The sequence below is a fragment of the Helobdella robusta genome (assembly GCF_000326865.2).
Source record: "Helobdella robusta unplaced genomic scaffold HELROscaffold_3, whole genome shotgun sequence".
Taxonomy (NCBI): domain Eukaryota; kingdom Metazoa; phylum Annelida; class Clitellata; order Rhynchobdellida; family Glossiphoniidae; genus Helobdella; species Helobdella robusta.
The window spans coordinates 5456550-5472262 of NW_008704501.1; the positions used below are offsets into that span (position 1 = coordinate 5456550).

A 15713-nucleotide genomic window follows, 5' to 3' on the forward strand; every position below is an offset into this window, starting at 1 on the left:
TTGGTTTTAAAATTTTTATTTACAATGCTTAGGTCTGGGAATAAAAAATATACTAAATTAAATAAATATATTAAACAACTTACCAATCAATTTTATAAAATAAACAATTTTGTAATTTGTTCAATTCAAGCTTCAAACTCCCCAAGCTAACTTGCAATTTAATTAAAATTTATTTATTATGAGTGATTCAAACTAAATTTTTTTTTATTTAATGTTTTACAAAATATTCCTCATTCTTAAATTGTAGTACATGTTGTTATTAAATTTATTAAAGATAATGTGTGATTCATCAATCCATGACTTGTTAGATCATGATCATTCAGTTTTAAAGAATCACCATAACCAATGAGGTTTGTAAAAATTGTACTTTTAATTTATTATATTTTATGCACTTAGAATGTTGTGTTATTAATTATTATCATTAATTTATTAAATGCTGTGCATACCTATAGCAAGTAAATAAAATAATTAAGCACAGAAATAGCCACAATCAAATTAATTTATATAGGCATGAGTATAATTTGGATAATAATAATTAAAAATATCGGTATCATTGAAAATGGATAAAGTCATAAATAAAAAAATATATCATAAATTACTAAAAATAATAGTTCCAGTAAGATTTTGCCTTACACCTACATCTTTTTTTCATTCTTATATTATAATAAATGTTTGTTATCAAATATATCAAGGATTGATTTCTCAATCCATGACTAGATTGAATGTCATGACCCTACAGTTCCAGAGGATCCCCATCACCATTAGTCAATAAGGTTTGTAGAAATCACCCCAGGCATTCCATCAATGTTTTGTAGCCACCTTTTAATGTAGTGTTAATAAAATGACATTGAGAATAGTTATTTAAAACAATCTTATTAAAATTATTAACAGGTATGACAAGATTACTTTCTTAATGTCCTAGTGTGAGGAAGATGTAAGCCATTTGTCCAAAGATAATCATATGCCTTATGCCCATACAAATGCAGTGTCAACGCGAATGATTTTTGATCAGAGTCATATGTTCTAATTTTTTTAAACTTTTCCAGAAATTTTTCTGTTAATTTATTTGTTACATTAAATACTTGATGTGTATTTCATATAAAAACTTGATTATGCCAATTTAGTTAACTTGTTAAGCATTAATATAAAATTGACTCTACTTGTAATGGTATATGGTGATTGGTATGATGATGATGATCCCAGTCCTAAACAGGGTTTATTATTCACAATGTCATTATGCCTTTTTAAGTTTTAATAAAATACATGGAATATTGGTGAATGCATTTTATATTTTTTGTATAGATAATGTTGCAATGTACAATGATGATGTGAATTGCTTCCTTGTGTAACTGATGACATATAAATATAACTAACTTGAAAACATGGGAATGCTTTCTTCAGCATTACCTTCCTTTCTCCATCATAACCCTTATAATCTTTATTACAGAAATGGTCACTGCATATTCTTGCATTTTTTGATGGAAGCCATTTGAAATCATTTATTTACTGTTTGATGCACTTAATCCAATCGTTTTACATTTTGAGAAAATCTGAAATTTTATAAACTGTTACAGAAACTTGTGCATTTCTTAAGTATTGCTTTTAATAATAAAATGGTAATCCATGATAGCATTATAAATTATAATAGTCTATAAAATAAAATATATGTAATTGTAAAACAAAATAGTTCTATTCAACGAGTATAGGGATATTGTTACATTTATTTTAGTGTGAAGTTAATTTGAAAATAAACCTGTGAAAAGATGCATCAGAAATTTTCTCATTTCTATTTATTATTAATGCAATTTTTAATGCAACAGGTAGGCATGTTTGTGTATAGCTACGAATATGAAAATTTACTTAAAAACTAAATTATTGTATCTGACACGAAAATTAGTACAGAAACAAAAACGAAAGAATAAATGACAATATAAAAATTTAAACATTGATTGAAAGAGTTTATTCTAATTATATGGTATGGGTAATTCGTTGCGAAATCGTTGGAGGAAATGGTGTCAACAGTAGTTATTTTACTGCATGGTAGTTAATCAGCCGGTATAAAGGTTATATTCAATTCCTATCAAATAAATTTGACAAAATATACACAGGCAGAACTAAATAAAGAAATAGACAAGTAGTTATAATACATTTATAATGTTGTATTTACACATTCAAATTATACAATTGTGTTAGGGTGTAGTCTCAAATTATTTTAAATTCTCTCAGAAAATTTTAAACGTTTTACTACACTATATATACTAGTTTATCAACAATTTAAAAATTTTATCAATAATTAAAAAAAAATTTCAAATTGATTTCATTGCGATATCACTAATGATTTTTGTGACCTGACTGATTAAAAAGCATCAAAGAAAGTTAAAATAGGATGGAGAATTTGTTATATTGGGATATTCGTTTAAAAAGCGAGCAAAATTTTAATATAAAAGCGCTTATAAATCTATGCATATTGGCTTAGCTTGGCTTGGCTCGGCTTGGAATCGGATGTTAAGCAAGGTGTGGTCTTAAACTATTTTAAATTCTCCCCGAAAAATTTGAACTGCGTGCGTACATATATAGTAATGGCTACTGTTGTTTTTTATAATGAATTTATGCATATTGGCTCAGCTTGGCTTGGCTCGGCTTGGAATTGGATGTTAAGCAAGGTGTGGTCTCAAACAATTTTGAATTCTCCCCGAAAAATGTGAACTGCGTGCTTACATATATAGCACTGATTACTGTTGCTTTTATAATGAATTTTTATTATATATATATATAAAGTGACTGGAATCCATGTATACAAATAATTAAATTATATTATATTAGATTATGTTTATATGAAAAGCAATATAGCAGATTCAACCAACCAACCAGAAAGTTTCGAAGGCGTTCGTTCGATGACTTCAATTTAGTACGGTAAGCATTTTGGTTAAGACTGTATAATAGTGTAGTACATACATTAAATAAGTTTTTTATTGATGTGAATGATTGAAATGATGAAAATGTATGGTTGAAACGAGTATAAATAGGAGCTGAAAAAACGTTGAAATCAGATCAGGCATTTTTGCCTCGCTCGAGTCGGAGTGCCTGATCTCATTTTTTTATATTTATATTTTTTTAATTTATTTATTTTTATTTAATTTTATTTTATATAGAGTTATATAGAGTTATATAGAGTTTGCATGTCTGTGGTTTGTGTGTTTGTATGTTGTATTTTTTTATATTTTAGGTGGGTTCTTTAGCGGTTGCTCATACATACATACATACATCATGTTTGTTTGTGTGGTAGTATTTTATGTTCTGTTTTACACCTTTTTCTCTTTCTTCATGAGTCTTGAGTTAAGTTAATGAAGCATAGGTAGGTGAGGTAAAAATTAATTTATTATATAGGTAGGCTAGGGCATAAGGTAATTTAGTTACATAGGTAGGTTAAGGACTCCTATTCTTTTACTCTACTTGGTGGTGTGATTTTTGTTTTGTGTTTTTTTTTTTTGTTTTGTTTCACATCATACATTCAGCAGGTACGCGGTGGTTCCTGGTTTTAGTGGGATTTTTATTGATTGAATGTGGTAGTATGCATGGTTATATAGAGTTATATAGAGTTATATAGAGTTATATAGAGTTATATAGAGTTATATAGAGTTATATAGAGTTATATAGAGTTATATAGAGTTATATAGAGTTATATAGAGTTATATAGAGTTATATAGAGTTATATAGAGTTATATAGAGTTATATAGAGTTATATAGAGTTATATAGAGTTATATAGAGTTATATAGAGTTATATAGAGTTATATAGAGTTATATAGAGTTATATAGAGTTATATAGAGTTATATAGAGTTATATAGAGTTATATAGAGTTATATAGAGTTATATAGAGTTATATAGAGTTATATAGAGTTATATAGAGTTATATAGAGTTATATAGAGTTATATAGAGTTATATAGAGTTATATAGAGCATAAATCCTATATAGATACCGTTCTTTGCGGTTCTTTTCTTTGCCGACCGGTCGGCTTCTTTGCGTTTCTCTATTTTCATTTAAATTAATTAAATAAATAAGATTTGTCCATTCATCTAGGTTCATTCAGCTTCATTCATTCAGGTTATAGCTTCCAGAGGAGTTCGTCGTGGAGGATCAGAATGGTTGTGATGTCACCCTACGTTCAACCTTAACCCTAACTTCCGACTTTACGGTTTCTTAACGGTTTCTTTTTTTGCCAGTTTGCTGGCTTTTCCGGCTGGTGGATTTCACCGTGGCTCGTTTCTCTATTTTCATTTAAATTAATTAATTAAATAGGATTTTTTCATTTCATTCAGGTTGAAGCTTCCAGAGGAGTTCATCATGGAAGATGTCAGGCTACGTTTGTTCATTCAGTGGCAAAGAATACCTGCCTGACTGGGATACGTTTTCTTCTTTTTTTCTGTAATTTAACATTAAGTAGGAATGCTCACACACACACACACGCATTCACAATTACATTAAGTAGCTATATAGGTAGGTTAGATAGGCCTAATTTTAATAGTAGGTAGGATAGATAGGGAGCATCCAACACTAATGTAGTTGAATAGGTAGGCAGCGTAAGTTTATCTATTCTATTTTATCTTGCACCCACATTACACGCACCAGCGTATTACACACACACACACAAATACATACATAAACACATATGTTAGTATTTGAGCGTAATTTTATTTTCATTACACATTCTAATTTATTATTACTAAGGTTGAGAGTAATTTAATTTCATAGGTAGTTAAGAGCAATGATGTAATTCTAGGAAAAATCTTGTAATGTAAATTAAAACGCTGTAAGTGTATCGATAGGTAGGTTAATTGTTAAGTTTTACATTATCATTATTAAGTTGGAGCCCAAGGCATTACGTAGGTGGTGGGGTGGGTGCCGAAAGGCCAATGAATTGGGCTCTTGAGTTTTGTAATTTTAGGTAAGCTAGGACCGTAATGTAATGAATAGGTAGGTTAAGGCTACGTTGTAACACATACTCATTAATAGATTTAGGGTTTAAGTTTTATATTATTATTACTAAGTTGGAGCCCAAGGCATTACGTAGGTGGTGGGGTGGGTGCCGAAAGGCCAATGAATTGGGCTCTTGAGTTTTGTAATTTTAGGTAAGCTATGGCTTAATTGTAATGAATAGGTAAGTTGAGGGTACGATAGCCGATAGACTCTGAATTTCGAAGTCTCTTGTCAGAGGTAAGCCTTGGCGGCCAGTGGTGAACCGGCAATGGTTTACTATCCGGACGGCAATGGTTTACTATCTGCACGGTAATGATTTACTATGCGGCATGGCCATAGTCTACTACCCGCACGGCTTCCGGACGGCAAATGGTTTACTATCCGCAAGGCAGTAGTCTACTATCCGCACGGCAATGGTTTACTATCCGGGGCCCTGGCTGTCGGTGAACCTCTGTGCAAGGAGGGAGAATGAAGGGGAACTTTCGACTATCGTACCATTAACAATTTATTATAGATTAGTTAAGGTAATTGAATAGGTAGATAGGATTATTTTTATTAAGCAATTTAAGATGCAGGCACCGCTAAGCTTTCTGATGAGAATTTTCTCTTTCTCCATTCCACGGGCTGTGTTTCAACAACAATCTCGAGGAGGACTGGCACCAGTTTTTGAGGACAACGCAGGAAACGGAAGGCACTCATCATTTTGCCTTTGTCGAATGGACGACGGTAAGTTTTTTTACATTTTACTCTCTTTATTATTTTCAAATATTATTTATCTGCCATTATTTCCATTTTATAATTTTTTTGCTTCTAAGATTCTAACATTCATTTACTACTAAGCTAATAAAAATAACTTGTCTACAGACTGATGAGAGGTGGGCAGTGGTGGGCGTCAGCACGTTTCAGATGGTGGTCTCATGATGATCGTTCCGATAACAACTCGAAGAAAACAACAACGACGATTTTTGAAGTATGGTTTAGTTTCGTTGTTTTTATTTTTTTCATTCATTCATTTTGTCACACAATCTTTCATTCATCCATTAGTTGACTCATTCTATTCATTCATTGAATCATAGATTGGTTAATTAATTCATTCAATCACTCAATCATTCGCTCAATCATTTATTCGTTTGTTCTTTCGTTTTAACATTCATTTACTACTAAGCCAATAAAAAAAATTTGTCTACAGAATGATCAGAGGTGGGTTGTGGTGGGAGTCAGCACGTTTCATGATGGTAATCTCATGGTAAGATAAGTTGCTTCTTACTTTTTTTGAATGGCTTGTTTTTTATTTTAAAAAATTAACTTTTTCTTTCAATTTTGTTTTTCAGTATCCGGTAAAATTCATTTCCTCGGAGCGTGTCAGATGATGGTCGGCGCAATGGAGGTTCGTCCGTAGTGGGTGAAGTTTCTGGAGGGTACGCGCGCGCACATTTACATACACGCACACACATAAATACAACACAACATCCATTCATTCGGTGTCGTTGTTGTTATGTTTCTCTTCAACTTTCTATTTTCTTTACCGGACTTAATTTAATTCATAGGTAAGTTAGGGATTGAGATGAGTTGAACAACTGTAGGTAGGCTAGGGCTTAACATTAGTTAAAAAGTTTCAAGTAAAATATTAACATTAACATAAATTAAAAGCTTCAAGTAAAATTAAAACGTTAAAATATGTAAAATAAATGAGTTGAGTTATCATTACAGGTAAGCTAGGGCCCTGAGAGTAATTTAATTGTAGGTAGGTGACTGACTACTATTCTTGCGACTTTTTAATATTTTTTTTTGTGGTGTGTTTGTTTTCGCTTCTTAGCACCACACAACACCAACAAAACAAACTACAATTTTTTTTGTCGTCGCATTAAATTTTACCATTTTTGAACAATCTTTTTAATAATGTCTATTTATTTATTTGTAAAATGTTGACTGGTTTCTAGTTTATTTTGGTTATATAATTTTTGGATATTTCCTGATTTACTTTGTACATATGCATGCATGAATAATTTCTGTTTGGTATGTTGATTTAGTCATTATGATATGCTGTGAACTGTCCTTACTAAATATTCATGTTTCGTGATAATTATTTTTTATCGATCGATATTTTGTTATATTTGTTTGTTTAAAATCTGAACTTTTTAAAAAATTGACATTTAACAAATTTTAATTTCGTCACTTTTCATCTTTTGATGATGTCAAATAAAAGCAACTGTTGTGTTTTTCTTTTCTTACTAAAATCTCGAATACAAACATGTACACATAAAGAGACACAGACACACATACATACATACATGCATACACACACGCATACATACATACTGCCATCATATATACGCAGTACAATAAACATTCATGTCATTTCTGTCAATGTATTTTAAGTATGTTATACTGTTAATCTTATTAACTATGATGACGATCATCATCATCATCATCACAACCATCATCAACGAACAACAATATAATAATAATTACAACAACAACAACGAATTAAAAATAGTTGTTCTCATTATGCATTTCAAAAGCTTGCATTCTTTTAATCTAAGCGTTATATATATATATATATATATATATATGTGTGTGTGTGTGTGTGTGTGTGTGTGTATGTGTGTGTGAGTTTGTTTGTGTGTGTGTGTGCGTGTATGTGTATTGTATATTTTTATCTATTTATTGAAACGTTATTTTTTACGCATACCCCTTGTCTCATTCTCTCTCTCTCTCTCTTACTTTATATATATATATATATATATATATATATATATACATATATGACTGGCTGGCTGGCTGGCTGACCGACCGACCGACCGACTGACTGATTGTTTGATTGTTAGATTGATTTATCTCATAGTATTGTATACATGAGAAAAAATCCGATTAAGCCAACCTACGGCTTCAGTAAGCCACTGTTTTTCACCTGACAAAAGCAATTTCTATATTTATATTGACAAAAATAATTGTGATATGAATATATTGATTTATTTAAAGCATTATATGTACAAAAAAGTGCTATCGTAAGAGTTCTATGAAACCCTGTAAGCCACTGCTGTAAGCCAACGTATGATTTCAGCAGCCAGTTTCTTATGAGCACCAGCAGAATGTAAAATATTCATTGAATATAATGAAGATAGTTGTTCAAATAACAATTTTGATTTATTTAGGTTGTTTATTTCATAAGCAAACCAATTTTTAACATGATCGAATAGCGTAAAAAAAAGGGTGACTATAGTTCAATCCTACTAAGCCAACCTTCGGCTTCAGTAAGCCACCGGATTTCACCGGACCAAAAGCAATTTTTATATTCAAATTAACAAAAATAATTTAATAATACATAATTCTATTAATCATTATTAAAATTAAATAGAATTACTACAATGTTTTAAGCATATTAAATCAAGTAAATATCTCATTTAGCTTGCTCGTTAAAATCCATGCAATTTCGTAAGCCAACAATCCATGCACGACAAATAGCCCGACCGATAGATCGAATTGATCGATTAGTCCTATTATTCTAGTTATGTGATTTGGAGCAAGGGGAGACATTACTGAAAATAATTAAAAGTTGAAAAAATTGAGGTTCTTTGCATATCTCTGCTTCAACCCATAAGAAGGTGTTGTATGCTGGTAAATAGGCCTCCCCTTGCTTTGTACCCGTTGAGAAATGTTATAGTTCAATTTCTAACACTAAATAGATCAACCCGCCGGTTATGAAGTAAAAATTTAAAAAAATAAGCGGTTTTTTGAAGAATTTTAATTTTTAAATGTTAATGACTTTAAAATTGAAAAACATGAATGAAAAACGTTTAACGAAGAAAAGAATAATTCATACAACATAATGTTATAGTTCAATTTCTAAAACTAAATAGATCTATCCGCCGATTATGAAGTAAAAATCATGGAATTATATAACTGGAAGCGCCCTACCAGCGTTTTAACCATGGATATATATAATATCCATGGTTTTAACATTGAAAATTTTTTTCAACGGCAAGTTACCTCTGGAAGCAAGTTTCTAAAAATTAATAATTTGTTTTAAAAGTGAAACTATTTTTTTAACAGATACGTTTAAAATTTTGTTACACATTTTGTAATGTATCATATTTTTATAACTTTATAGAGGTTTTGTGGTTTTTCTAGTAAAAATTGGTTTAAAATTTTTATTTTTAACTTTTATTATAAGCTTTTATTATTTAGTTTAACTTTTAGTTGTACCGTGGGAGGAACTTATGAGTCTCTTTAAACTGTTGACTATAAATAAATATTGCTGGAAAAACCACTTTGCCGTCTCCGAGATTACCGATATATCCATGGTTGGTTGTTAGGTTAGTTAGGTCGTTCACATTCTGATTCTGAAAAGTATTTTGAAATGATAAAAATCAACTACTCAAAGTTTTTAAATTCTTTTGGTAGGACCAGAACAGCTCCGTTTTCATTATTATGTTAGTTAAGTAATTAAGTTACATTACGTTACAATTTATTTGATTAAAATTATTCTTGTTTCATTTATGTCATGATTTATTATTATTAATCATTTGGTGTTGTTGTTACTTACTACTGTAACATCATTTAAGATTTAAATAATAATTGTTCTAAATTTGTTGAATTAATACCTATTTTTTTGTTTTTCCAACCTTCAAGATAAGTCCTCTGACTTCAAGGCAAAATCACAACCACCAAAGAACTATTTCCCTTTCAAAAATGCAGAGTTTAAATTAAGGTTGATTAATTTATTCATTAATTCATCATTAATTTTTTACTGTTTCAAGCATTTTAAGTGGTTTGTAAAATATAAACTAGATCAATAAATTTTTACTTCTCATAATTTTTGAGAATATTAAAGTTAGATAAATTTTTTATAAAAAATTTTTGTGAATTCATAAACAATTAGATTATTTTTTAATTTTTAGGGATGGTTCTCTACTAGAACTGAATGAATCATTTGGTACAGCACTGCAATACAGCTCACCTGCAGGGTAACATCCTTTGTCTTCATGTTTGATTAAAAATATCTAACAATCATATGTAAAAGTATGTTTAGCTTCGATAAAACTTGACACCATCATTCAAGTTTCTAAATGATCAAACTAAAAATGAAAGACAAACTATATCAAATATTATTTTAAATCATTTATGATTTTAACTATTTTCATCATTAACTTCTTTAGCTATTAAGTTATTGTTCTTAGCAAATTAAGGAAATTATTAATATATTTGCCAGAACTTTATGTTTTATAAATAAAAGCAACAGAGAGCTATGCGAATGGCTGATTAATTTCCAAATGATCACCCACAAAATTCCTAACATGAAATCATCTGACACCAGTGTTTGTATCACGTCTGGTTCTATGGAAGGTCTTTGCAAGGTTTTCATTTTTATGATGATCACCATCTTATTTGAAAAATTAAGAAAAAGAAAGTTAAATCTTAAGCTTTTAAGATGTTTTCAAGCTTAGATAAAATTATATTTAGAAAAGTAGTTTGAAAACTTTTCAGACATTACATTATATTATTAAAAATTTATGAAATTTTTAATTTAATTAAACTGTTTACGTTAAATAATAGATTTTATTTGTGACAAATGAACCAATGAAAATACCATATGTATAATCTTTCAACCAGACATTTGAAATGTTGGTCAATGCCGAAGATGACATTCTGGTCGAGACTCCTACCTACCCTGGCGTGCTCTCTGCTGTTAGAATTCAACTTTTATTTTACACTATCAAGTTTAGGTTAAGGAGTCTGATCCAACAGTTGCAGTTACTGAGTTGGAATGCAAAGAGATCCAAGCCTATCCCATGCAACGTTTTGTGTGATGCGTGGATTCACGTGTATTCACATGTCTTATTTGTGTGTTGTCTATAATTTTGACAATTAATCAAAAATGAATTCATAATATCTATATTATTATAGGATTAAAAACTAATTGTTCGTTTTTCTTATTTTTTATTAGTACTATTAATTACTGCATATATGTAAATTTTTACTTTTTCATGAAAGTATAAAGAAATCCCATTTATATATTTTCCAGCTTCGACCTCTGGGTTGCAACATCATCTCTTTAGCCACCGATCATAATGGCATCATTCCTGAATCTTTGGAAAAAGTTCTCAGTAATTATGAAAAAGTTCAACCGTTCAAAAGTGACCCAAAAAATCGAGAAAATTATGGTGCTCTTATCAAGAAGTTTAGTGTCTTATTATTATTTTAATTTTTGTTATTGATAATATTATTTATTTGTTTAATTCTGTTTTTTTGGTAATCTACATTGTTTTTTGACAATCTGCTTTCAATAGTTACTACTACTACTATTATGTGCAGACTCCAAAATTTATCTACACCATCCCAAATGGAACGAATCCAACTGGGGCGTCGACGACATTGGAAAGAAAGAAAATAGTCTATCAGGTCGGTGCCAGCAGTTGTTGGTATTAAGATTAAAATGTTCATCTTTTAGGAACAGTTTTTGTTGACAGTAGCAAAATTTTATTTGGCAGCTGGCAAGGGAATATGACCTGTTGATCCTTGAAGACGATCCTTACTACTTCCTTCAATTCAATAAGGTTAGTTGGTCTAAATAATTGAATGTTCAATTAGGTTTCTACCTCATCTAAGTTTCTCACCTATTTAACCATTTGAAAATATTACTTGGTTTTTGTTTTAAGCTGACACGTTATATTTATGTATTCATTCATTTGTTTGTTTCAGGAACGAACTCCAAGTTATTTGTCTATGGATGAGGATGGCAGAGTCATTAGATTTGATTCCTTTTCAAAAATTTTATCGTCCGGGTTGCACATTTGTTCCATCTGTACCTTCTGTTGAATGATTTTTCTATTAAAACTATTAGTTGATCCTATTTGAAATATTAATATGAAGACGGATGAATGTTAAATGAGAAATTTGAAGAATAATTTTTTTTTGGGAGCACTTTTCAAAATGATTTTTCCAACTTATTCAGCATACGGTTAGGATTTGTCACGGGGCCGGCTTTTTTTCTAGATCGAATTGTACTGCACCACATGGTTTCTACACTCCATGCCTCACCGTTGTCTCAAGTCCGTGTTGTCTGTGTGTGTGTTTATGTGTGTGTTTGTGTATGTGTTTGTGTGTGATTCATTTGTTTTATAATAAGCTAGTTATCTGTACGACCGAATTTTCAAAGTCGTTTCGTGTTTTACATCTTCACTGTAACAAATTCTAATTCTATTATGGAAAAACTAACAAAGAATAATCGCATTGGTAAATTATTTTCTTTCTTTCTCCGTTTTAGTTACTAAATCATTTAGTTACAGCATTAATATTTGAAGGGATTCATTCCACAATAGATACTTGCATTGGAACTTTTGAAAAAGTGGGACATTGACGGGTTAGAGAAACATGTTTCAAAGTTAGTAGGCTTTCATTTGAAGTGTTGAAACTTAGATCCAACTTTTTTTTTCCAGCACTAACATTTTCACAAAGTCTTTTTTTTATTTCAGAGTAGTCGAGTTTTACAGAAAGCAAAAAGACGTGATGATTGAATGTGCAAAGACGCGACTAAAAGGTTCCTATTTGAAAAAAAACTTTACATCTTGCCGTTACAATTCTTTCAAAAACTTATTCACATCAAATGTTATCATTGTTTGAAATGGATCACCAGGTTTAGCAGAGTGGCATGAGCCAGTGGCAGGTATGTTCCTATGGATGAGACTACTCGGAATGAACGACACAAAGAAAATCGAACAAAAAGCTAAAGAGAAAAAGGTTTGATTTGATGTTTCATCAGTTAGCCAGTCAGTCAGATATTAGATTGTTCAACAACCTTAACAGGTTTTATTCGTTCCTGGTTGTGCCTTCTATCCGGATGATACTTTGCAAAGTTCCTTTGTCAGAGCATCATTCAGTATGTCCACGCCAAGCGAGATAGATGAAGTGAGTTTGTGGTTAATTGCTACAGAAGATAACATTTTGTTTTGTTTTTCATTTTAATGACAAATTTTAAAAATTGTATAATTCTTTTATAAAATACTTTTTAAGACACAATAATTCTTGAATAAAAATTTCCAAAAGGGCTTTAAAAGATTGGCTGAGCTGATCAAGGAAGAAAAAAACGAATGAATTCAGAGTGATTTTAGAAATGTATTCTCTAGTTTATCTCTCAATTTTCCACCGTTGATCATGCAATATGAAAATTTATTTTATTGGAACTTTACAACCATTTGCCTTACTTATTTTATATTCATTTATTTAATGTATTTAACAACGATAATGATGTACTTAAAATAATTAGCATCATTTTCAGATTGAAGCGTCTGTCCTCTCTGGGTTATTCTTTTTTTAATTCCTTATATATATTTTTTGGTATATTAGCATTAAATATTAAATTATATATCATACATATCATATATTTTGATAAAATTGCTATCTAAAAATATGGGGACGCTGATTTTTGGTAAAATTGCATTTATAAATTGATTGGAAAAATGGTAAATTTCAACTTTGTGGACATTGACCATCAACGTTCCTGAATTATTTATTGATTGCACTCGGTTGGGCTTTCTACCCCAACAAATTGAATGCCAAACCATTAAATAAACTATTAGATTATTTTTTACATGAGGTATGAATTCGTCATAATGAAATCGGTGTAACATTGGTCTAAAATACCAAAATTCATAACATCAATTACCTATCCATATTTTATATGGTTAAAGAGCTGCTTACTTAGCTTCGGCACGAGGTTATCTACTCACAAATACACATATCTTTACAAACACATATCGATAATTATATATTACGTTAGAGAAGTCGAAAAATTAAACAGGAGACTAACGTGGAACATGCTGTTATTTTCATCAATAATTGCATTTCTGACCGTCATAATCCTATATATGAATATATATATATAATAGAACGTACCAGTCGTTTTGGTTACCAAAAGTACGCTGTAACGAGGTTTCGTCGTATAGTACATCAAAACGGGCTATCAAGTAGGATAAGCATGAACTGAGTTTGGAATGAGTTATTGTTTCTGTGAGATAATTAAAAGAGTCCGAAATGAATATTCTAACTGGAGCACAAAATCCTGGATGAATAAGTCGCATGCAGTTTCCAGAAAGTGAACAACGAAAGATGAACATTATATCATTTGCGCGTGCTGGCAGCTGACGATTTTTATATTACGTTTTTGCGTTCAATTTTTTAGATCTAATTCTATATAAGTTGAGTCGAATCGCTTGCAGAATGTCATTGAATTAATGGAAATACAAGTTTTTAAAATAAAAGAAAATAAATTTTGAACCTTTTAAAAACAGAATCGGCACAAAAATCTAGTTAACGGTATTCAATTAAGAGTTTTACATGCCTATCTATATAAACCTTTGGAACATAATTCATTTTTGGTGACTATGTAAAAAAAACTCGTAAATTATATCACTTAATTTGTTGAAAAAGTTTAAATTTTTTTAATATTAAAATTTTTAACAAATGATGAGTTCTCTACAAAAAGATTTTAATTTTTCGATAGAGAAACAGAAAGATGGTGCATACAAATATATAATTTACACGCGAATCAAGATATGCATGTCATAAATTTTGCGTCTACGGCCCAGCATTGCAATTTTTGATAGTATCGATTTCTTTTTCTTCTTCTTGGGAGGGCTGCACAATTTCCCTTATTGCTTTTTTTGCCTTTTATTTCATCTTTTTGTGAATGTATTAAAATATTTTTATTTTTTTGCAGCACGTATGTAAATTATTATATATAACGTTTAAAATTACCATTTAAAATGTTAGAGGATCATTTTAATGTAACACGATTTTGTGTAATTTTGGTATTTTTATTTCTGCCTCACATAATTTGTGTTTATTTCATTTTACTTTTGTAAGCTTTAAACTTTGACATTTAGGTGACAAATGAAAATGTAATATACCAACTAGAAAAACAACATATTAATGAATGGCTGATTTCATTCATCTTACCAAACGCATAAGAATATTACCAAATATTTAGGAGACAACTAAAATTTTTAAAATATAACCAACGCGAGAAAAAAAATGGAAAATTTTGTTTATGAGAAGAAACAACGAATCTTTCGCAATATCACAAATCGCTAAAAGCGACGATTATAACCTTCAGAAGAAAGATGGTCTCGCGTAATAAAAGTGCACGAACGAGCAAATTATGGCCTATCTGCCTCTCTAAAATAACAACTCGACCGACTCTCGACGATTAGGGGTTGCGACAAATATACGATAGACCCACTTCCTTGCATAGTTTAAGAAATCTATACTGAGTTACTGGGTTTAAAAACTGTTATAAGGCTGCGTATGATCAGGTTTATCGTGATATCAATGGGTTTGGATTGAATGGTGTGCAGCGAGCCAGCAAACATAGAGATGCAAAAGTTTTACGCAGATGTCGATTGCTAGATAAATTATACAAACATTATAAAAGATAAAATAACTGATGATAATATCATGTATTAAAATTTTAAAGTTGTTATTGGAAAAAACAGAGAGTTAAATTTTTTACTTGGTTATTCGATATGTATGAGTCGTTTCTTCAGGAGTCTGCACATATATTCAAATAAAATATAAAAATGCATGCGTACACGAAGGTAAAAGAGAGAGAGAGAGAGAGAGAGAGAGAGAGAGAGAAAATATAAAGTAAGGAAGGTTTCTTATGTTAGTTCTTAATTATAGCATTTACAGGTGCGATCCTGCTGGTGGCTTGTTGCATGCAGAGGAGAGAGAGACGA

General features: G+C 30.3%; 1 protein-coding gene across 1 annotated transcript; it reads left to right on the plus strand.

Moving 5' to 3' along the window:
* Positions 1-10220: 10220 nt before the first annotated feature.
* HELRODRAFT_65967 (hypothetical protein) lies at positions 10221-13071 on the plus strand (the record flags this gene model as incomplete). Its single annotated transcript, XM_009021451.1, has 12 exons — positions 10221-10334; positions 10591-10665; positions 11003-11098; positions 11293-11379; positions 11469-11534; positions 11680-11762; positions 11933-12029; positions 12300-12361; positions 12453-12517; positions 12614-12717; positions 12784-12885; positions 13024-13071. Coding segments are annotated over 12 exons (999 nt in total), but the record flags the coding sequence as incomplete, so codon positions are not given.
* Between the last annotated feature and the right edge of the window lie 2642 nt (positions 13072-15713).